This window comes from Aquarana catesbeiana, linkage group LG03 (assembly GCF_042186555.1).
Source record: "Aquarana catesbeiana isolate 2022-GZ linkage group LG03, ASM4218655v1, whole genome shotgun sequence".
Lineage (NCBI taxonomy): Eukaryota > Metazoa > Chordata > Amphibia > Anura > Ranidae > Aquarana > Aquarana catesbeiana.
The window spans coordinates 331,485,855-331,508,258 of record NC_133326.1 but is presented as its reverse complement, the minus strand read 5'-3'; the positions used below and the strand labels follow the sequence as shown (position 1 = coordinate 331,508,258).

Here is a 22,404-nt window from a genome sequence, read left to right as displayed (position 1 = left end):
TGATACTCATATCATTACAACACTGCACTACAGCTGTGCCAAGGGGACTGAACTATTTAAGAGGGGTGGAGAGCAAAGAGGACAGGCCCGCTTTAAACCAGCAGCTCCACCGAGAGTTAGTGCTACAAATGTATCTTCTCAACTTTTTTTCAAAATTTACAATGATAGCAGCATGGAAAACAAGGACAAAGGTTGCTAATGTGTGCACTTCCAACTCACGTTTGCCTGTTGTTGTTTTACAAACAGTCTTCTTCTCGCCACAGGTGCATTCTTCCAAGATGGGGGGTTTGTATCTTAGCCACTTATCTTGGGGTTCAAAGTACTGTTGCAATGTTTCATCAAAGCATTTGTCTATAGGTAAAGAAAATCATATAAAAATACAAATGTATAATTCTTCTATTCAAGTTCTGGCACAGAGACAACAGGCATGTATAGCTTAGATATAATAATATATTATGTGTGTTTTGTTCAAATATCTAACAACTTTCTGTCATTTATTTAAAGGTACTTTATTTAGGAAAAGCTGCTAAAGAAAAAGTTAGGTTAGCCTAGGGTTAGGTCTATCTTTGGAAAAGGAATCCTATGCTGATGTGGACCTCTCCTTTTAAAAATGCTGAGTGTCTGCCAGTCAAGTTGATCCACTGGCTTGCAGCTTGTTCCTAGGTAATCACTCAAAAAGAGGCCCAAAAATTGCAGGTTTCATATTAATTTGGTACGTTTCCTTCAAGATATTAAACATGAGCTTAGCCAAGGCAAATACTTTCCTATCAGGGTGGAATCATTGAATGGGTTCCTATAAGAGAGGAGATCTGCTGGATAGTTTATCAGAGTATATTAGAAAAATATTCCTTTTGGTGAGCCTTACCTTCAATGTCTACAAATTCACCTATTTAACCACTTCCATACCGGGCCTATTCTGGCACTCCTATCCTACATGTAAAAATCATAATTTTTTTGCTAGAAAATTACTCAGAACCCCCAAACACTATATATGTTTTTTTAGCAGAGACTCTGGGGACTTTTTACGTCACACGGTATTTGCGCAGGAATTTTTCAAACGCTTTAAAAAAACAAAAGAGTAAAGTTAGCCCAATTCTTTGTATAATGTGACAGATGATGTTATGCCAAGTAAATAGATACCTAATTTGTCACGCCTTTAAACTGTGCCCACGCAAGGAATGCCGCCAAATTTTGTTACTTAAAAATTTCCATAGGTGACAATTTAAAAATTTTTACAGGTTACCAGTTTAGAGTTACAGAGAGTTCTTGGGCTAGAATTGTTGCTCTTTCTCTAATGCATGAAGCGATACTTCACATGTGTGATTTGAACGCCACTTACATATGTGGGCGCGACTTACGTAAGCGATCGCTTCTGTGCGTGAGCACGCGGGGACGGGGACGCTTTTTTTTTTTTATTGTTTATTTTACCTTTATTTTTTATTTTTACACTTTCTTTTTAAAAATATATATATATATCACTTTTATTCCTATTAAAAGGAATGTAAACATCCCATGTAATAGGAATAGTGTGTGACAGGTCCTCTTTATGAAGAGATGTGGGGTCTATAAGACCCCACATGACAAGCCTTGTCAGTTGTTTTAGGTAATTCAGAGCTGTAATCAGGTCCACAATGAAAGCCAAAATTAGTTTTAGCAGAAATGTTCACAATGTATGTTTCCCAAAGGTTAGTGGATAAATGGTGTTTATCTGTTTTTATTACTGCCAACTCTTTATCACTCTGGCAAGAATTACCAGTTGTCAATCCCAACTGATAGATTTTTCTGCTGTCACTTCTGTTTAGCCTTCTTAGCTCTTGTATTTGGTAACAGTAGTTATTGTCCTGTTCTTACCGTGTATCTTGTTTCTCCCGCCCTACTTAGAAGGTTAAATGAAGCTGTGCATGCTTACATTTGGTTCCACTTGAAATTAAACCCACCTTTCTTTTGCTGGCATGTCAACAATTACTAACTACTATGACCATATCTGACAGTGAATTCAGAAAATGAAAGTGTATAATGTATGTTTAGCATATAGTTGACATGTTCTCAGTGTAGTAAGACAGGAGACTTAATAAAAGTCTTCCCTTTTCCCTATGTTAAAACAGTAAGGGAAATAAAATCATTTTCAGCGATGTGCTTGTAAGCATGGGTTAGGTTCCCTTTTAGTAAAGCTCCTCCCCTGCGTGGTTTGTGAGTGGAGTTGGTACAGGATAGGGCATGTCACTGTCTGTGATGTGCTGGCCTCCCTGGTTGGAGTGGTTCCAGGAGGCAGGGTAAATCATCTGCTGACCAGTCGCATGTAGCCATGTACGCTGAAAGGAATCCAGTTGCAGAGGTGGCTAAGCCTCAGTTCACCTCCCTGCATTACAAGGGGTCATGGTGGATATTGGGCTGCGTATGACTCCCTGAAAGGGATTTGCCATCTGCCACAGGAGTGGTTAAGATGCTGATTCCTGTCTGTTCAGATTGGGGAGAGTTGGCGGTGAGTATAGCACCATAGGCCCATTGTTGGAACTGTCAGCCACTCCTCTAGGAGGTTCTCCCAGAACATGAGCATTCCTTTGAGAGATGAGCACAGTAGGAGGAGGACGCTGTATGGGTAGCAGTCAACAGGACCTGCCACAGCAGTCAGAAGTTTTGCATCTAGGCTCTCTAAACACGGTCCCTTATGCAGAGAGCAGAAGATAATAGGGTTCCCCAAGATCACCGAGGTTGAGCCCATCCATAGAGAGCCCAAAGAATAGGACTCTGAGACATCTGTATTACTACCTGCAGTGGAATAACTGCTGACCAGTGACATTAGCAACAAGGCAATGGCTGAGTCCTGTGCTGAGGTGGTCCCAGGGGTGCAGGAAACGGTACAACAACCTATGGATCCTCCAGGTCCAGAAAAAGAGGAAACATCAGCAGTGGCTGTTACAGCTCCAGAGGAAGCACCAAGTGCATTATGTAATGCACCATTGCTGCAAGGGGTTGAGGAGAAACCCCAGTTCTGCAAAGTACTTAACCCTTTGAAGGAATGATGCTCCTTTATCAACGTTGAGGATGAGCTGGAAGGAGCTGAGGAGTTGGGGAATGCGGGCACCATGAGACAGAGGCCCAGCACCTACTTACCTCCCGGTAAGGGGCGAGGGCATCAGTTGACCAAGCTATCTCGGCTCCACAGATACTTTGTTTGCCATATGTGCAAATTATTTTAACTTGAGTTTTCATATATTTCAGAAGCCCTGTTTGAACCAGTGGAAGCTGAATGCCAAAATATATATGTGACTGCCATTTTGGAACATGAAAGACGCCTAAATCTCAGTTCCTTGATGGAAATTCCCTGACTACCAAATAGTTGCATCCTTGCTTATGGGCATTACGTCTATACGGACAAGATGGTGTTGTTTCGGCTGAGAGGAGACGACATCCAGTATTATGAGCGTAAGCAACACCCTGAGACCACAGAATGGCAGGATTATCCTGATCATAACTATTATTTGTAGTGGTGTTCTACTATTTTATGTAGTGTTTTCCTATCTGATTTATTATACATGCTGTGCATGTGTTCTTGTTTTACAGTTGGTAACTTGTTCTAACTGGGTATGAGGTATAACATATATGCCTTCTGTTAGATTTTTTTTGTTTTTTTATGTTCACAATTTTTAAGTTTACAATGTTTTATTTCGGTGTGTGGTTCAGGCCAATTTCTCCCAATAGTTTGGTACCCACAGGAGAGGGACATAAGAATGTTAATGGGAGGAGTGTATACAGGGGTTAGTTTCCCTTTTAGTAAGTGACAGGAAGCTGTAGATGAGGGCCCACAGAAGGGGGACTCACAGAAGAGAGAATGGGAGAATTGGCTGAACTCATAAAGTTCTGGGTTATTTGCACTAAAATGATCTGTACCGGAGACTGGAAGGGTAATATGAAGAATTGGTTGTACAGACTGTTAACCTGTTTTTCACAGTAAAGCATTAGAAAAGTATCTTGAGTGGGCATTTCTTTATTTGAGGCAGTGGGCCTTGGGTCTGGAGTTTTGTGGGACACATTATGGCGGAGTTTCTCCTAAAGACAGGTATGTATGTATGTATCTTAAGAAGAAGCAGGGGCAAGCCCTCTGGCCAACTTGGTGGGAAGAGACAGCAAATCAAGGTCCCTTACTTGCTGCCATCACAGCCTTTGCACTATCCACATACCACCAGAACTATTAAACAGCATGTGTACCATGAATAAAACTGCAACATTGCTTTTGTCTATTTACCCATCTAGTTTCTCTCTATAGCTACAATACTTATACGCCTTCCCACATGGTATCATTATTGTACAATATTGGGCATTTCTGATCTACTGGTTACATTACCGTATTTTCTCCAAGGCAGCTGCAACTAATATGCATATGTGAGCAAGTTGGTGTATTTCCTGGCAAAACTGTCCCACACATAAGCCACACTGATACCCATACCCCATCCAGAGAGGGACAATATACATTATTATAGAATAAGTTTTTTTTAATATACTTTTACTGCCATTCACAGTTAAGAGTTACTGAACTTGTTTACGAAACTCATATGGGGTTTTATCATTTTTTGCTTTAAAATACAATCATGCAACCCCACAACATAAAGCCCAGGGAAGCTTTGTAAATCTCTGCCTATGATTTACCCTTTTCAACTTACCTTTTTTGCAGTTCTTGCCTGTGTAGGGCTCATGGCACACACATCTATAATCTCTTAAAGTGTTTTCGCATATACCTCTGGGTTCACATGGGTTGTCTTCACAGTGATCTGTGCATCATATAACAAAATGTAACCAAATCATACGAAAATGTCAACCACACTTAACATCAACTTTAACAGGTTTATACGGCAGATTCCAAGATCTTAACAAGATCAAAAACAAACTGTAATATGCAGATCTGAAGAACGCTGATGTAAAGTGGAAGTCCAGGCTAAACTAATCTAATCTTATATCTGCTCTCACCCCCATTTTAACTCCTATTTTAATTACCCTGTACAGGAAAGATGTGCATGCTTACTTATTCTGAGGAAGCTCCGATACGGTCACATGATTGGCCCCCAGTGCCGGCTTTAGGGGAGAGGAGGGACAGCAGACAGTAGATGCCAATTGTAAGCCTATGGGTGGAGTTAGAAAGGGGGTGGGAGCAGATTTATACCGGAACTTTTACTTTAATTAACCTTTCCCTACTAGTTTAATGCATTACATATTAAAAGTTCCTAAACCCAGGACCCTGCATTCACTATATCTTGTCTCCCACAGTACAGAGAACATGGAAATGCAATTATTTTAGTAAATATAAACTACTAAATACCTTTTCTCATCTGCAGTATATAGTCTTATGACTTCTATCAGTGTCTGGTTAAAGCTTGTAGGAGAAGTTTTCATTCCACTTTGGCTGTCCTATGAGGCTGCAGGACCCCTGACCCTCTGTCTGGTCAGCGCTGATTGGCCCTGTGCTGATCACATGCATCCTCCCCAAGAAAAAACTCTCTAGCAATACACACCAAACGGAGCATGTACAGAGTGCCCCCAAGGCTTTGTTCTATCAGGAGATGGATTTGGGACAGTGGAAGAAGGGGAGATCAGAGAAGACAGAATCAAACAGCCTTTTTACACAATGCAGAGGATTAACCCCTTAGGTTCCACAGTGAGTATAACAAGCATGCTTTACTGCATATACATACTGATTTTACTGTTGTGGGTTTAATAACACTTTAAATTAATAAAATGTAATACCATATTCTAAAGAACCATGCTGATTTGTTGAAGAGCATGAACAAATAAAAATGAATATGGGAGTTTGTTGGTGGTCACTGCATTTACCACCCAGCACATTACTGTAGTAGTCTGCCCTGGGAGTATGTTAGATTTGTACCAAATGGCCAAATAGGCTGAAACTAGAAACATTTTTTTCCATGTTTCCCACAGTCATCAAGCTGTAAGGGTTCACATAGACCGTACGTATGCAGATGCCATATTTGTAATGACTATGCTTTAAATTTTCTCTTTTTTAAATCATTTTTTTTTATTTGTGCATGAGCCATGTGTAAATTGTCAAAAACAATAATTTTTTTTTTTATTGCATTATAAACATGGCAATCACGTCTTATTGTCCATTGATTTGCCCTGTCAATGGTTTCCTTTAATTTATAAAGATGATTGACACACTTGCTCATCAAGACGATTTTTTTTGGAAATCAACTATGTGCACTATTATACTGTAAACTGTAAGTACAAAAAAGGTATGTGCTCACCCCCGCTTGATTTACTGGGTTCCTTCTGCCCTGTACCTGTGATGACTCACCCCTACCTGGACCCGAGAGGACCCACACATTTGAAACAGTTTAAATAGGCATTATTTAAGCACTTGTTGACTGCGCTATAGTCGATTGACAGCTACAGCGTGGCCGGCTAGTTCTAGAAGGCCGCATTATGAAGTGTTCATGCTCATCAGTGGCCTACAGTGTCGTGAGTGTTCATTAGTGCCACTAAAGTGCTAATCAGTACCACTAAAGTGATCATCAGTGCCACTACAGTGCTCATCAGTGCCACTACAGTGCCCTATTAGTTCTCATTGGTGCCATCCTATCAATGGATCCTCATAAGCACCCATCAGTGCCGTGAAAATGTGTAAAAAATGTGTTTTTATTTTCTTTCCGCATTTTTCCAAAAACATGTGGAAAAAAATAACATGTTCAAAAGACTTATTATGCCTCCTAGAATATACGTTGGGATGTTTGCTTTCCAAAATGGGGTCATTTTGTGGGTGTTTCCATTGTCCTGGTGCTCTAGGGCCTCCAAACGTGTGATAGGTAGTCAAGAAATTAGATGTGTAATTTACAGTATGTCCCTAGAACACCTGATGGTGCTCCCTGCATGTTGGACTTCTGTATGTGGCCAGGCTGTGAAAAAGTCTCACACATGTGGTATCGCCATACTCAGGAGGAGTAGCAGAATGTATTTTGGTGTGTAATTGTTGCTATGTACATGCTATGTGTTAGAAATATCTTATAAATGGACAACTTTGTGTATAAAAAATGCATTTTCATTTTCTTTAACATTTTCCAAAAACACCTGACAGCCCTCCTTGCATGTTGGGCCTCTGTATGTGGCCAGGCTGTGAAAAAGTCTCACACATGTAGTATCACCATACTCAGAAGAAGTAGCAAAATGTGTTTTGGGGTGTAGTTGCAAGTATGCATATGCCATGTGAGAGAAATAAACTGTTAATATGACAATTTTGTGGGGAAAAAAAAAATTATTTCGTTTTGCAAAGAATTGTGGGAAAAAAATTACAACTTAAAAAAACCTTGCCAAGCCCCTTACTAAATGCCTTGAAATGTCTACTTTACAAAAAGGGGTAATTTGGGAGATATTTGTGCTGTCCTGGATTGTTATGCACACGCTCCGGGTCATCCGACTTTTTTCGCTTACTAGTCGCAAGTAGAGATTGAAGAGGTTACTAAAATCACAAATTCTCGTAAGACAAAAAAAAAAGTGATGTCATTATTTGTAGTGTATTTGTATTGTATTTTCGGATGACAACTGTACTGACTAAACGAAAATCGTACGATCTGGTATCGTACAAGGAAAATTTTCATGCTTGTCCGGTCGAATAATATCAGATGAACTGTCATGATAGGCTCTCGAAAGCAGTGTACCAACATCAAGATTATCGTAAAAATTGCGTTGAAAGCGGTATTTTTCGTATGATTTTCAGATCATGTGTACGGGCCATTAGTGTCTCAAGAAATCAGTACATAAGGTGTGATCCATTTTCAATTATTGGCACCATAGCTTGTAGACTCTATAACCTTCACAAAGACCAAGTACTATACACTGATTTGGGTTATTTGTACCAAAGAAATGTAGCAGTTGGTCAAAATTTATGAAGAAAAATTACTAATTTGCTAAATTTTATAACAGAAACATAGAAATAAGCATTTTTTTTTTACAAAAGTTTTTTTTTTCTTTCATTTATAGTGCAAAAAATAAAAAAACCCAGTAGTGATTAAACACCACCAAAAGAAAACTCTATTTGTGTGAAAAAAGAAAAAAAATGATATGGGTACAGTGTTGCATGAGTAATTGTCATTCAAATTGTGAGAGCACTGAAAGCTGAAAATTGGCCTGGGCAGGAAGGGGGTATAAGTGCCCTGTGGGCAAGTGGTAAAAATGGTTATAAACCGCCACATATCTCTAGTGAAGTGACTGGCCTCAGGTGATACACAGAAATGAAACAAATCTACCTACATAAGTTGTAACTGTTTATCTGAGTATTCTCTTCTCTACAGTTGTTCAAAGTCCAGAATTTATAAAGCTTATCTGAGCTGTCACAAAAAGGGAGTGGAGAACTGAAGTTATGGACTGCAGAGCTCAGTGAGGGAAGCTCTGATAACTGATTGGAAGGAAGTGACACCCCCAAACCCCTTTGCACAGCACATAGAAACAGAGCTGAGGCTGTGTTTTGGAGATCCCCTGTCACCTTTCTTCTGTTGGTGTCAGGAAAACTTGTTAGAAGTGACACATACTGATAAAAGAGAAACAAATTAGGAGACAGAAATTACACTTAGTGCTTTTAATCCAGGCAAGTACACACTATATTTCATGTCTGAGGTTTACAACCACTTTAAAAGAAAACCCCTAAAAAGGATGTGATGTCTCTCCAAGCTGTGCCTGGACTTCTTTTTTACTAAAAGGGTTACCATTTCCATTATCTGGGACATCTGTGTGGTTATTTCAGACTAGATGTTCATCTGTTCTGGTTCTTTGCGCAGCCTGGAGGTGGTGAATGGATCTGGACTGGATTGACAACTTGAGGCACTTGGTGTCAGCAGAAACCATGAATCAGACTGAGGCAGAAATACAGTTAAATTGCACTTGTTTAATAATGATAAAAAAAAGATAAACAGAAATAAACATAGTCAAAACATAGCCAGAGTTCAGGAACCGGAATGTATAGTCAGACAAGCCAAAACGCCAGGGAGCCAGAGAGGTGCGTAGTAGAACAGCAAGCAGGATCTGGAGCCATAAGGAATGTCAGCCAAGCAAGTCTTTAAGAGGAACACAGGAGAGCACCTCTAGAGATCTGACCAAGCCGAAGGCAGAGATCATCTGGACTGGATGGAGTAGGCAGGAGTGACGAGCAGGATATCATCCACAGGTGAGTCACTGTGGAGAGATAGGAGCTGCCAATTAGCCGACAGCTGAGCGGCCAGCTCAGAGAAGCCCTGACAGTACCCCTTTCTCAATGACCCCTCCCCCTCGGAGGACCATCAGGCTTAAGGGGAAAATGTCTAGGGAAATCACGGAGGAGGACAGGGGCATGTACCTACGACCGTACACTTTCCAATGCACCAGGTACTGAATGCGCCCATGGAACCTACGGGAGTCAATAATGGACTGTACTTCATAATCCTCATGGTTCTCAACCTGTGCAGGGTGAGGACGAGGCACAGAGGTGGTAAAGCGGTTGCAGACCAAAGGTTTTAATAAAGACATGAAATACATTTGAGATATGCATATTAGAAGGAAGGTCTAATGCGTAAGCCACTGGGTTAATCCTGCGGAGAATACGGAAAGGCCCTATAAACTGAAGTGCGAACTTCAGAGAGGGAACACGAAGGCGGAGGTTGCGAGATGACAGCTAGACCCTGTCCCCAACCTGTTAGGAAGGCACAGGCAGGTGTCTGCGGTCAGCATGGAGTCTGTACCTATCGTTAGCATGTTGCAAAGCCTCCTGGACTTGTGCCCAAGTGGAATGAAGACCACGGAGATGCTCCTCTAACAGAGGAATACTCTGCGGAACTAATGAGTAAGACAATATGGAAGGTTGGAAACCATAGTTCGCCATAAACTTGGACAATCGGGAAGCAGAATTCAAGGCATTATTGTGTGAGCAAACTCCGTCCACGGTAAGAGGTCTGACCATATGTTATGATGGTCAGATATATAGCAACGTAGGAATTGCTCCAAAGACTGATTGTCTCGTTCTGCTGTCCCATTAGACTGCGGGTGAGAAAGCAAGCTGAATTCCCAACTGTGCACAAAAGGCTCACCAGAATCGTGACACAAACTGACTACCTCTGTCCGAGACAATCACCTTGGATAGTCCATGTAAGTGAAAGATTTCCTGAGCAAAAATGGAAGCCAGTTCCTTAGAAGTGGGCAACTTCTAAAGTGGAATACAATGGGACATTTTCGAGAACCGGTCAATCACCATAAGGATAACTCTGTTACCCTGGGAGCTGGGTAACTCCACAATAAAATCCATAGACAGGTGGGTCCAGGGCCTCTCTCCATTTGGTATGGGTTGTAGGAGGCCCACTGGAAGGTGTTGTGGAGTCTTACTCTGAGCACACATAGAACAGGCATCTACAAAGGTGGTTACAGCAGCACGTAAACTAGGCCACCAAAATTGTTGGGAAATGGCCCAAACGAGTTGATTCTTACCAGGGTGGCCAGCAGCCTTGGGAGAAGGATAAGTCTGGAGCATGGCAGTACAGAGACTCTCTGGGACAAAGCAGTGGTCACAAGGTTTCTCAGGAGGAGCATGGACCTGAGCAGCAAGAATTTTGCCACCCAAAGGAGAAGTGAGACTGGTGCGAACCGTAGCCAGAATACGATCAGGAGGAATCACAGGAACCGGAACCGACTCCACCTTGGAAGTGGAGGAAAATTGTTGTGACAAAGCGTCGGCCCTTACATTCTTAGTACTGGGTAAGAATGAGACAATGTAATTGAAACTAAACAAGAAACGAGTCCATCGCGCCCTTCTGGAAGAAAGTAGCCACAAGGATGCATAGCGCTTTCAGAGGTAGGACGTTGAGACAGAAGGGCGCCAACTCCAGTCTCAGAAGCATCAACCTCAAGGATAAATGGTAACGTAGGGTCAGGATGTGCCAACACAGGAGCAGAAACAAAGGCAGCCTTGAGACTCTCAAAGGCCTTAATGGACTCTGGAGACCAACTCTGTGGGTTACTGTCCTTTCTGGTCATATCCGTAAGGGGCTTGACATTCTATGTACATCATAGTACATGCTATGCATGAAGATGAAAAACCTTTTTTGGCTGCAGCGACCCTCCCAAGCCCCCCTTTCACTTACCTGAGCGGCTCCACCCGCTGTCTCTGTCCTCATTGGATAGATTGATAGCAGCGGGAGCCATTGGCTCCCGCTGCTGTCAATCAAATCCAGTGACATGGTAGCAGGGGGCGGGGCCGAGTCCCGCTGTCTGTGTCAATGGACACAGCAGTGGGATTCGGGAGCGTGCCCGCACGGGTGCCCCCAGGGAGAGCAGCTCTCCAAGGGGGCACCCGATGGAGGGGAGGAGCCAGGAGCACTGGTGGGGCACCCTAGAAGAGGTGGAGGATCCGTGTCATGTGTCAGTGTCATGTCCCAGAAGACTGCAGGGGAGAGGGAGGAGAACCTCCGTTTTTTTTTCCCGCTCAGGACGCAAGAAAGAAGTAGGTACCTGTCAAAATCGGGCAACTACACCCCCCCTCCTCAAAAGTGCCAATTTTTCAAGATGAGCACAGGACAAGTCCTTAAAGCGAATCTTACCCTTTTGGGTGGAACTTTAAGTTGGAGCGCATAGTTAAGTAAACAAGACGGTGGCCAGAGGCCTCTCATCACTGATGAGTCTGGTTCTGGTCCTGAGCGGTCTCTCAGTGGCTGTAAACGGGTTCTCCCTCTTGAGCCAGCTCTCTGCAGCTGTAGCAGGAGGTAGGAACTGGAACACTGAAGTGGGATAACTGGAACACTCTGGAATAGGGATGAGCCGAACACCCCCCGGTTCGGTTCGCACCAGAACATGCGAACAGACAAAAAATTTGTGCGAACATGCGAACACCGTTAAAGTCTATGGGACACAAACATGAAAAATCAAAAGTGTTAATTCCAAAGGCTTATATGCAAGTTATTGCCATAAAAGGTGTTTGGGGACTCGGGTCCTGCTCCGGGGGACATGTATCAATGCAAAAAAATTTTTTTTAAAACTGCTATTTTTTCAGGAGCAGTGATTCTAATAATGCTTAAAGTGAAACAATAAACAATAAAAATGAAATATTCCTTTAAGGTTACTTTCACACTGAGGCGCTTTGCAGGCGCTATATCGCTAAAAATAGCGCCTGCAAAGCGCCTCTCATGTCACTCCAGTGTACAAGCCTGAGTGCTTTCACACTGGAGCGGTGCACTTGCGGGACGTTAAAAAATGTCCTGCAAGCAGCATCTTTGAAATCAGTCGGCAGCGCAGCTGAAGCGCCTGCAAAGCTCTGCGGCAGTGGCGCTTTGCGGGCCCTTTTCACCCTTTATTCGGCCGCTAGTGGGGGTTAAAAGAGCCCCGCTAGCGGCTGAAAAGCACCTCATATCGTGCCTGGGGCCCCCTTAGTCTGCCTGTAAATTAGCGCATCTTTCCCATGTTTATAACAGTACCGCAGCAAAATGACATTTCTAAAGGAAAAAATTTAATTAAAAATCGCTCGTGGCAGTAAATGTATTGCTGGATCCTGGCAATATACATAAAAAATCATTGAAAAAAAAAAAAACGGCGTGGGTTCTCTCCCAGTCCATACCAGGCCCTTCGTATGCATTTTAAGGGGAAACCGAGCCAAAATGTAAAAAAAAAAAAAAAAAAAAATGGCGTAGTCCCCCCCAAAGCACCTTGCCCCCATGTAGATGGGGACAAGGGCCTCATCCCCACAACCCTGGGCATTGGTTGTGGGGGTCTGCGGGCGAGGGGGCTTATCGGTATCTGGGGATCTTATCGGGATCTGGCCCCCAGATCCCGCCCCACCCCCCATGTGAATGGGTATCGGATACATTGTACCCCTACCCATTCACCAAAAAAGTGTCAAAAAAGTAAAAGCAACAGGAGACAGTTTTTGACAATTCCTTTATTGAAAAACAGAAAAGTGTCCTGCGATGTAAATCCATCATCAATCACAGCGTTTGACGGCCCGAGAAAAAACAAACAAACCGAAAAACTCTGCCTCCGTGGAAGGAGTCTCGCCAACTGCCGTCTTACGTCACCGGGTGACCACGCCCTTGGCTATATAACAGCTCACAACAGACAGTAGGTAGGAGTCTAAAGCCTCGTACACACGATCAGATTTTTGGACGATCTTTCGTCCGTTTTTTGTTGCATGTTAGTCTCATGTCGAAAGTGAAGAGGTTACTCACCATATGAAAATTTTCATACGACAGAGTACAACTTCAGAAGTGACGTAATGTGTTGAATTTTTTGTATGTGTTCTTTAGTTTCTGAGCATGCGTAGTCTTGCTCTTACGATTTTTTTGTACGAAAACCGTACTAATTAAACGAAAATCGGACGTTGAGTTCACGTACGACAACAATTTTATAGTCTGCACATCTAGCTTTTTCGGACAAAAAAACGGCTGAAGAATCGGCTGTCGAAAGCACCATAGTATCGGTATGAAAATCGGCAGATCGTTCGTCGGATGAAATTTTACTTCCAATTTTCCTATCGTGTGTACAGCCCTTAAATGTACAAATTTGTCTGCCACACAGAGGAACAGGTCATTTTTATTTTACTGAAGAACGGAGTCATGGTATGACAAGGCACAACAAAGCCTTGCAATGATAATATATACAGGCTTAGTCCTCTTCCTCACATGCATGTCTTAGACCAATTCTTAACCATGGGTAAGCATTACTCTTTGGGGTCTTCAGCCAACTATTTGACTATGGCTCACACATAACAATGAATGGGGCCACAGTGCATGTGTGCAGTAGAAAGAGTGGCCAGCCTGAATGTTGCTTTTGTAAAGCTTGTGTGGTGCCAGCTGTGCAAAAAAAAGGGAGAAAGGCTGGTGCCATGGTCATCTAAAATATTGTTTAATTAATACAGGTGAACAACAGGCAAAAAACCAACGCGTTTCGGCTATCTGGCTTTTAATCATGGTCAAAATGCTTTTTTGACTGTTGTTCACCTGCGTTAATTAACCAATGTTTTAGCCGACTTCCATGGCACCAGCCTTTTTCCGTTTTTTGCACGGATTGCTTATGGAGGTTTGTAGAAACTTCTCAGGCTGAGTGCTGTGTTTTTGAGGCTGACCAGTAGGGATGAGCTTCGAGTTCGAGTCGAACTCATGTTCGACTCGAACATCGGTTGTTCACTGAACAACAAACAATTTGGGGTGTTCACGGCAAATTTCGAAAGTCTATGGGAGAAATCAAAAGTGCTAATTTTAAGGCTTATATGCATGGTATTGTCATAAAAAGTGTTTGGGGACCTGGGTCCTGCCCCAGGGGACATGGATCAATGCAAAAAAAGTTTTAAAAACGGCCGTTTTTTCGAGAGCAGTGATTTTAATAATGCTTAAAGTGAAACAATAAAAGTGTAATATTCCTTTAAATTTCGTACCTGGGGGGTGTCTATAGTAAGCCTGTAAAGGGGTGCATGTTTTCCGTGTTTAGAACAGTCTGATAGCAAAATGACATTTCAAAGGAAAAAAAGTCATTTAAAACTACTCGCGGCTATTAATGAATTGTCGGTCCGACAATACACATAAAAGTTCATTGATAAAAACAGCATGGGATTTCCCCACAGGGGAACCCCGAACCAAAATTAAAAAAAAAAATTAAAGTTACGTACCGGTAACGTCTTTTCCTGTAGTCTTTCAGGACAGCCACAATAGAGAGATAGTCTCCTCCCCTTCCTCTGGAAACACTGCGCCAGCCCATAAATTCTCTCCTCCCCTGCCGGACTTCAGTTTTTTTAAGAGCACCTCCGGCCAGCTGGGGAGACACAAGAACACATTAATAACATACCAATCAATATCATTATCATATTGCGTTCTGGTCTTTAATAAGACCCCCCCAAGCTTAGGGTGGGTAACTAGGGCTGTCCTGAAAGACTACAGGAAAAGACGTTACCGGTACGTAACTTTAATTTTCCCTTTTCGTCATTTAAGGACAGCCACAATAGAGAGGATAATCGAGCACTTACCAATTAGGGTGGGACTACAGCTTGCAGAACCTTTCGCCCAAAAGCCTGCTCACCTGCCGCCACCAGGTCCACTCTGTAATGTCTAACGAAAGTGGAGTAGCTGGACCATGTCGCCGCCTTGCATATTTGCTCTGGCGTTGCTCCAGCCTTCTCTGCCTAGGAAGTTGCCACTGCTCTGGTGGAGTGTGCCTTTATGCCTTTAGGGATCTCCTTCCCTGCTAAAGAATATGCCTGCCCAATATCTAATCTAAGCCATCTGGCAATCGTGCGTCGGGATGCTCTGAGACCCTTTCTGGCCCCAGAAAACAAAATAAATAGAGAATCAGACTTCCTTATTGTTTTAGTCATCTCTAGGTATTGTGAGATACACCTCCTTACATCTAAAAAATGAAATTTTAGTTCCCTTTCACCTGAAGGATTGGGACAAAACGAGGGTAGGACTATTTCCTGGCTTCTGTGAAAGCCTGACGCTACCTTAGGCAAAAAAGCTGGATCAGTCTTAAGGACTATCCTGTCTGACAAAATAACGCAAAAAGGAGGTCTAATTGATAACGCCTCAATTTTGCTGACTTTCCTGGCAGTTGTCACTGCTACTAAAAATACTGTCTTTAGGGTAAGCTCACTTAACAGGCACTTGTCCAATGGCTCAAAGGGAATTCCCGTAAGGCTCTGTAAAACCAGAGATAGGTCCCACCCGGGAAAGGGTGGACCTCTTGTAGGTCTCTGTCTTGACAGTGCCCTAAAGAATCTGACCACCCATGGATTTGTAGCCAGAGACTTCTCCAGATAAGCACTGAGTGCTGAAACCTGACTTTTAAGGGTGCCTACAGATAAACCCTTGTCCGCTCCACACTGCAGAAACTCCAACACAGCTACAGGACTCTGCACCAAGAAGGAGTTTTCTATGCACAATTTGTTGAAAAGGAGCCAGACCTTTTTGTAAATCCTACGTGTCTCTTTTTTCCTACTGTTAAGGAGGGTGGAGATTAAGTTCTCTGAAAATCCCTTAGATTTTAATATACCCTCCTCAGTAGCCAGGCCGCTAATTTCCACTGCTGCACCTGTGGGCAGAGGACTGGACCCTGCGACAGAAGGTCCTTTCGCGGTGGAAGGAAAAGGGGCGGCTCCGCTGCTAACCGACTGAGGATTGAAAACCATGCCCTTTTCGGCCAATGTGGAGCTACTAGAATAAGAGAGGTGCTCTCTAGTTGAAACTTCCTCAGAACCGCCGGTAATAGCACCGGAGGAGGGAAGGCATAGCATGTCCTGAAATGCCAATTCTGAGATAATGCGTCCACCCCCAGTGCTCCTTCCCCTGCGTTTAGAGAGAAAAAACAGGGGGTTTTCGCGTTGTCTTTTGAAGCGAAAAGATCCACTTCCGGGGGTCCCCATTTCTTGGATATGAGATTGAAGACCTCCTGGTTGAGGGCCCAATCTCCTTCCTTTAGACTCCTCCGGCTGAGAAAATCTGCGATTATATTCCTCTCCCCTCTCAAAAAAACCGCTGAGAGTGAGAGAGTGTTGGACTCGGCCCAGCTTAGAATGTCCTTTGCAAGGGCCAGCAGACTTCCGCTCCTGGTGCCTCCCTGCTTGTTTATATAGGCCACGGTGGATGAGTTGTCCGACCGTACCTGTATATGGTGGCCCTGGAGTTCCTTTTTGAAAAATCTGAGGGCTAGACCCACTGCCCTCAGTTCTTTCCAATTGGAAGATCTTTGCAGTTCGTTGCCCTTCCACGTGCCCTGCGCTAGAAGGGATCCCAGATGTGCCCCCCAGCCTTTGCCACTTACGTTCGTGGTTACGATCTGCGGGACTGGGATAAGCCACAGACGTCCTTGTGACAAGTTCACTTCCTTCCTCCACCACCAAAGAGATCTCTTTATTTGATGGGGAACCTGTACTAAGGTGTCTAGATCCCTCTGACTGTGGTCTCATACTCTTAGTACATATGACTGCAGGGGACGAAAATGTAATCCTGCCCACTGCACCGCTGGAAGAGTAGACGTTAGAAGGCCTAACGTTGACATTATGGACCTTTTTGACACCAGATGGTTGCACTGGAGGGAGAAAACTGCTCTGTCCAGCTTTAGAATCTTTTCCCTTGGAAGGAAAACTCTCAAAAGCGTAGTGTCCAGCAGGTATCCCAGGTACACAATGCGCTGTGAGGGAATGAGACTGGACTTTTCTAAGTTCAGCAGCCACCCCAACCCTGTTAGTACCCGCTTTGTTAGATCGAGGTCCTTGATCAACTGTTCTGGGGATACTGCAAATAGGAGCAGGTCGTCCAGATAGGCTATGACTGACACCCCCTGGAGTCGCAGGAAGGCCAACGCCTCTGCCAGTACCTTGGTGAATATGCGGGGCGAGGAGGATAGCCCGAAAGGCAGTGCTTGAAACTGTAGATGCAGTATCGTACCTTTCAGGTCTATTGCTAACCGGAGAAACTTTTGGGAGGTTTCTGCGATAGGGACGTGTAAATACGCGTCTCTGAGGTCCAGAGACACCATGTAACATTGTGTGGCAGCAGGGCCCTGACCGTAAAAATTGACTCCATGCGGAATCTTTTGTAGCAAATTGACCTGTTTAAGGGTTTTAAATTCAGAATCAATCTGAATTTCCCTGAGGGTTTTTTCACCACAAATACGTGGGAATAGAACCCCTCTCCTTCCTGCCCCTTTGGTACTCTGTGAACTACGTTCTGAATCTCCAGTTCCTTCAGGGCATCTACCAAAGCTTCGGCCTTTGCTGTGCAGGTGGAAAGCTGCGTAACAAGGAACCTTTGCGGGGGGGGCTTTGAGAATTCCAAGAGATACCCCCTTCTTATGACCCCCAGGATAAATCGATTGGGTGAGAGGGTCTCCCACTGTGGAAGGAAGGCCCCCAGTCTTCCTCCCACCGTCCCTAGAAAGTCATTAATCTTTACGGGCTTTCTCAGGAGGGCGAAAAATCGCCCCTCCTCTGCCCTTGCCTCTTTGGCCCCAAGTTTTCTTCCCTTGTTTGGGAGATTCCTTGCCTTTTTTCGGACGAAACCCCTTCCTTGCCTGAGCTGGGGCTTTCCGTTTAAGCGGAAAGGACTTCTTTTTGTCCGCTGTACGGTCTAAGACCGTCTCTAATCCAGGGCCAAAGAGTAGATCACCTGTCAGAGGTATCCCGCACAATTTGACCTTAGAGGCGGTGTCCCCCGGCCAAGTTTTCAGCTAGAGCGCTCTTCTGGCCGAATTTGCCAGCGCCGCTGATCTGGCCGACATACGGACTGACTCTGCCGAGGCATCTGCAATGTATGCGATTCCTCGCGGAATCGTGGGGAACGAAGCTAGGATAGTTTCCTTGGCTGTGCCAGCTTCAATATGCTCCTGAATCTGGAAAAGCCAATGTTCTAAATTGCGGGCTACCACAGTAACAGCCATTTCTGGCTTTAAATTACCCACAGTTGAGTCCCACGTCTTTTTTAGAAGTGAGTCTATCCTCTTGTCCATGACATCCGACAAGGCCCCCATATCCTCGAATGCCAGGTCTGTGTGTCTAGAGACCTGAGAGAAGGCGGCATCCAATTTGGGATTTTTATTCCAAATGGACGCTGGATCCTCTGAAAATGGGAACCTTCTTTTAAGGGAGCTAGAAAAAAAGGGTTTCCTCTCAGGATCCTGCCACTCCTTTTTAATCGTTTCCACCAGAACTTCATGTACTGGAAAAACTTTTCTTTTTTGATCTCCCAAGCCCTTATACATAAGGTCATGGAGAGATAGGGGTTTTTTATCCTCGTGTATACCGAGGGTTGTATATATTGCCCCTAAGAGATCTTCCACCTCATCCAGGGACAATTTATACCTGGAGATTTTCCTGGACTCCCCGTCCTGGTTCTCCCCTGCTGATTCCTCATGGGAGTCAGACGTGCCACTGTCCGGTTGCCTCAGCTCCACCCCGGAAGGGCCTGACATCTCCTCTGCCATAACTATATTAGTAGATCTGGCAGGTGCAGAGCCCTGAGCATGAGGCGGGGTTGTGTCCTACTGAATGGGTTTAGAGGGAAGCTTGAACGTCTCAAAAAACGTTTTAAAAGATGAAAAGGTGGATGACAGCTCTTTCACAGAAGCTGCCAACCCAGACTGCTGTTCAGATTCCCTTTCCTTAACCAGGGAGTCTATGCATTCTTTACACAACACCTTGGTCCATGCTTCCCCTAAACTGTCTCTACAAGAGGCACACTTCCTTTTAGAGACATGAGTGGACTTTGTCTTTTCTGTAGATTTCTGAAATTACATACAAAAACCACATATTACCTTCAGCATGTTTAAGTGGAAACAACCCTGGGGGTGTACCAGATCCACCTTAAGGGAACTGCGCTCACCCCCCACCCCCTGACCACCCAAGGGGTCTGCCCCCCCTCTAAGTAAGGAACCATACATGAGGGAGAGCACCTTAGATAGAGAGGACCCCTCCCCAGGAAACTCTTACCTTTGCAGGTGGTTGCCTGTGTAGAGTCTCACACTGTCTGCACGTGTATCGACTCACTCCAGCCTGAGCCCGGCCCCCTATCAGCCCCGCGACCCGGAACCGGAAGTCGCGGGTCAAAGGGAAAGCGTCCGCCCCCCCCCCCCGCCCTGTGGACGCGATAGGGGTCCCCCACGACCTGATGCCGCGCTCGGCAAGGAAGGGGTGGCTTCAGCTGTGGTATGTACCACCACTCTTCATCCTGGAAGCCCCTGCTTCCCTAGGGATGTTTTTAGAAAGAAAGGCCACAATCTCCCTGATTGCACCCGGCCTGGTTTCTCTGCACAGTGTCTCCCCACCGGAGGAAACACTAATAACTGAAGTCCGGCAGGGGAGGAGAGAATTTATGGGCTGGCGCAGTGTTTCCAGAGGAAGGGGAGGAGACTATCTCTCTATTGTGGCTGTCCTGAAATGACGAAAAGGGAAAATGGCGTGGGGGTCCCCCTAAATTCCATACCAGGCCCTTCAGGTCTGGTATGGATATTAAGGGGAACCCCGCGCCAAAATTTTTTAAAAAATGGAGTGGGGTCCCCCCAAAAATCCATACCATACCCTTATCCGAGCACGCAACCTGGCAGGCCGCAGGAAAAGAGGGGGGGGATGAGAGAGCGCCCCCCCTCCTGAACCATACTAGGCCACATGCCCTCAACATTGGGAGGGTGCTTTGGGGTCCCCCCCAAAGCACCTTGTCCCCATGTTGATGACGACAAGGGCCTCATCCCCACAACCCTTGCCGGTGGTTGTGGGGGTCTGCAGGCGGGGGGCTTATCGGAATCTGGAAGCCCCCTTTAACGAGGGGACCCCCAGATCCCACCCCCCGTGTGAAATGGTAAGTACCCCTACCATTTCACAAAAAAAGTGTCAAAATGTTAAAAATCAAAAGAAACAGTTTTTGACAATTCCTTTATTTAAAGTCTCCTTTTTCATCTTCTTTCTTCTATCTTCTATCTTCCTTCGATTTCTTCCTCCATCTTCTTCTTCCTCTGGTTCTTCCTCCAATCCTCTGCTTCTTGCTCCGGTGTTCTCGTCCGGCATCTTCCTCCACGGCGTCTTCTTCGCTTCTTCGTTCTCGGGCCGCTCCGCATCCATGATGGGAGGCGCCCGCTGTGTGACGCTTCTCGTCTTCTGACACTTCTTAAATAACTGACGCACAGGGACTTGACGGGGACTTCCCTGTGGCATTCCCCGTGACGTCTGAGGGGGCGGGGTATGGAATTTAGGGGGACCCCACGCCATTTTTTTTTTAAATCTTGGTTTGGGGTTCCCCTGTGCGGAAATCCCATGCTGTTTTTATCAATGAACTTTTATGTGTATTCTCGGACCGACAATTTATTAATAGCCGCGAGTAGTTTTAAATTACTTTTTTCCTTTGTAATGTAATTTTGCTGTCACACTGTTCTAAACACGGGAAACATGCGCCCCTTTACAGGCATACTATAGACACCCCCCAGCTACGAAATTTAAAGGAATATTACACTTTTATTGTTTCACTTTAAGCATTATTAAAATCACTGCTCCTGAAAAAACTGCCGTTTTTAAAACTTTTTTTTGCATTGATCTATGTCCCCTGGGGCAGGACTCAGGTTCCCAAACACTTTTTATGACAATAACTTGCATATAAACCTTTAAAATTAGCACTTTTGATTATTCATGTTTGAGTCCTATAGACTTTAACGGTGTTCGCATGTTCGAACAAATTTTTTTCTTGTTGCATGTTCTGGTGCAAACTGAACAGGGGGGTGTTTGGCTCATCCCTACTGACCAGGCATTACACAGGAGGTAGTAGCTCGAATGCACATGTTCCTGTGCAGTGCCAGGTTGGGCCACACAACGAAGATTGGTAAAAGATATTTAAAGGACAACAAGTTATAGGCTATTGTGGCTGTTAAAGCTTGTAGAATAAAGAAATGTACCATATAAATTGTACCTGTGACTTTGGATCCTTCCACACAGAATGACCAGCGTTTGTCTTTGTCAAAGTTTCTTGTGAGTGAACACCTAATTAGAAAAACAATTGAGAAAGCAGCTGTAAAACATAGAGGCAAACAGTAAGATCCCTTACAAGGCTCAATGCTATGATGGAAAGAAATGTCAAACCCCTTCAGCTCAAGCTGTGCCATGCACTGTGCAAGTATCACAACAAATGCTTAAATCAGCCACCCCTTATGAGCATCACACTACAGTATGGTCACCCAATATATTTGCAGACTAGTTGCTTTTTTCAATTGTGCTGTTCTGTTTACATTGGCCCATGTCTGGTATGCACTTACTTCAGGTGAGTGTAGAGATAAATGCCCCCTGTTATAAACTGGTGTAGCACCCTCTACCTTAGGTAGGTAGGTGCTAGAGCAGTGTTTGTGTTTTTTCTGCCAGCGCAGGTAAATTTAGGCAGGCCTAGCTGTGAGCTAGGCCTGTTTGTTTTTGATCTGGGGGCAGGGGAGTGGTTTAGTGTAGCAGCAGGTGACTGACATGTGCCTCAGCTCTTGGACGCCTCCTCTGTTTCCAGTGAGAAGGTTCTGGAAAAGAGGCAGGGCAGAGTGTTGGAGTGACATGGGGTGTATTTGGGAGCCCTGACCAATCCCCAACTAGGATTGGCAGGGGGCAGGCCTCCTATATATAACCATGGTCAGCCTGTGGTGGGAGGGGTTGTAGGGTGGAAGAACTGGAATGATGGCATGTTAGTCTGTGGTGGCCCTCGAGGGACCCCCTTTCTGTACCCCAGGCCTGGAGCTCGGGAGCTGGGAGGGAGCCTCTCTTTACACGGCCATTGAGAGGTGTCCTGGAACAGGACCAGGAGGAAGACAGCGGGGAACACAGCCAGGAAAGTCATTCAGGAGGGATCAATGCCAGGGTCGGTGAGTGAGAAGCAGCTATAGGAGAGACATGCCAGGATTGGATGTGGAGCTAGAGGGAGAGACTGTGGTGATGTTGAAGTTAAGTCA

General features: G+C 44.6%; 1 protein-coding gene across 3 annotated transcripts in view; it reads right to left on the bottom strand.

Moving 5' to 3' along the window:
• F12 (coagulation factor XII) overlaps positions 1-22,404 on the bottom strand; it is a 141,786-nt gene that overhangs the window by 67,597 nt on the left and 51,785 nt on the right. For 2 of the 3 annotated variants that reach the window (XM_073620518.1, XM_073620519.1), the window contains exons 4-6: positions 21,390-21,460; positions 4,662-4,769; positions 220-351 (exon numbers count right to left, since the gene is read on the bottom strand). In XM_073620518.1, the coding sequence (XP_073476619.1) occupies positions 220-351; positions 4,662-4,769; positions 21,390-21,460 (311 nt within the window). Of the gene's footprint in view, positions 1-219; positions 354-4,661; positions 4,770-21,389; positions 21,461-22,404 lie in introns of those variants that run through there. The other variant, XM_073620520.1, reaches the window with a different exon arrangement.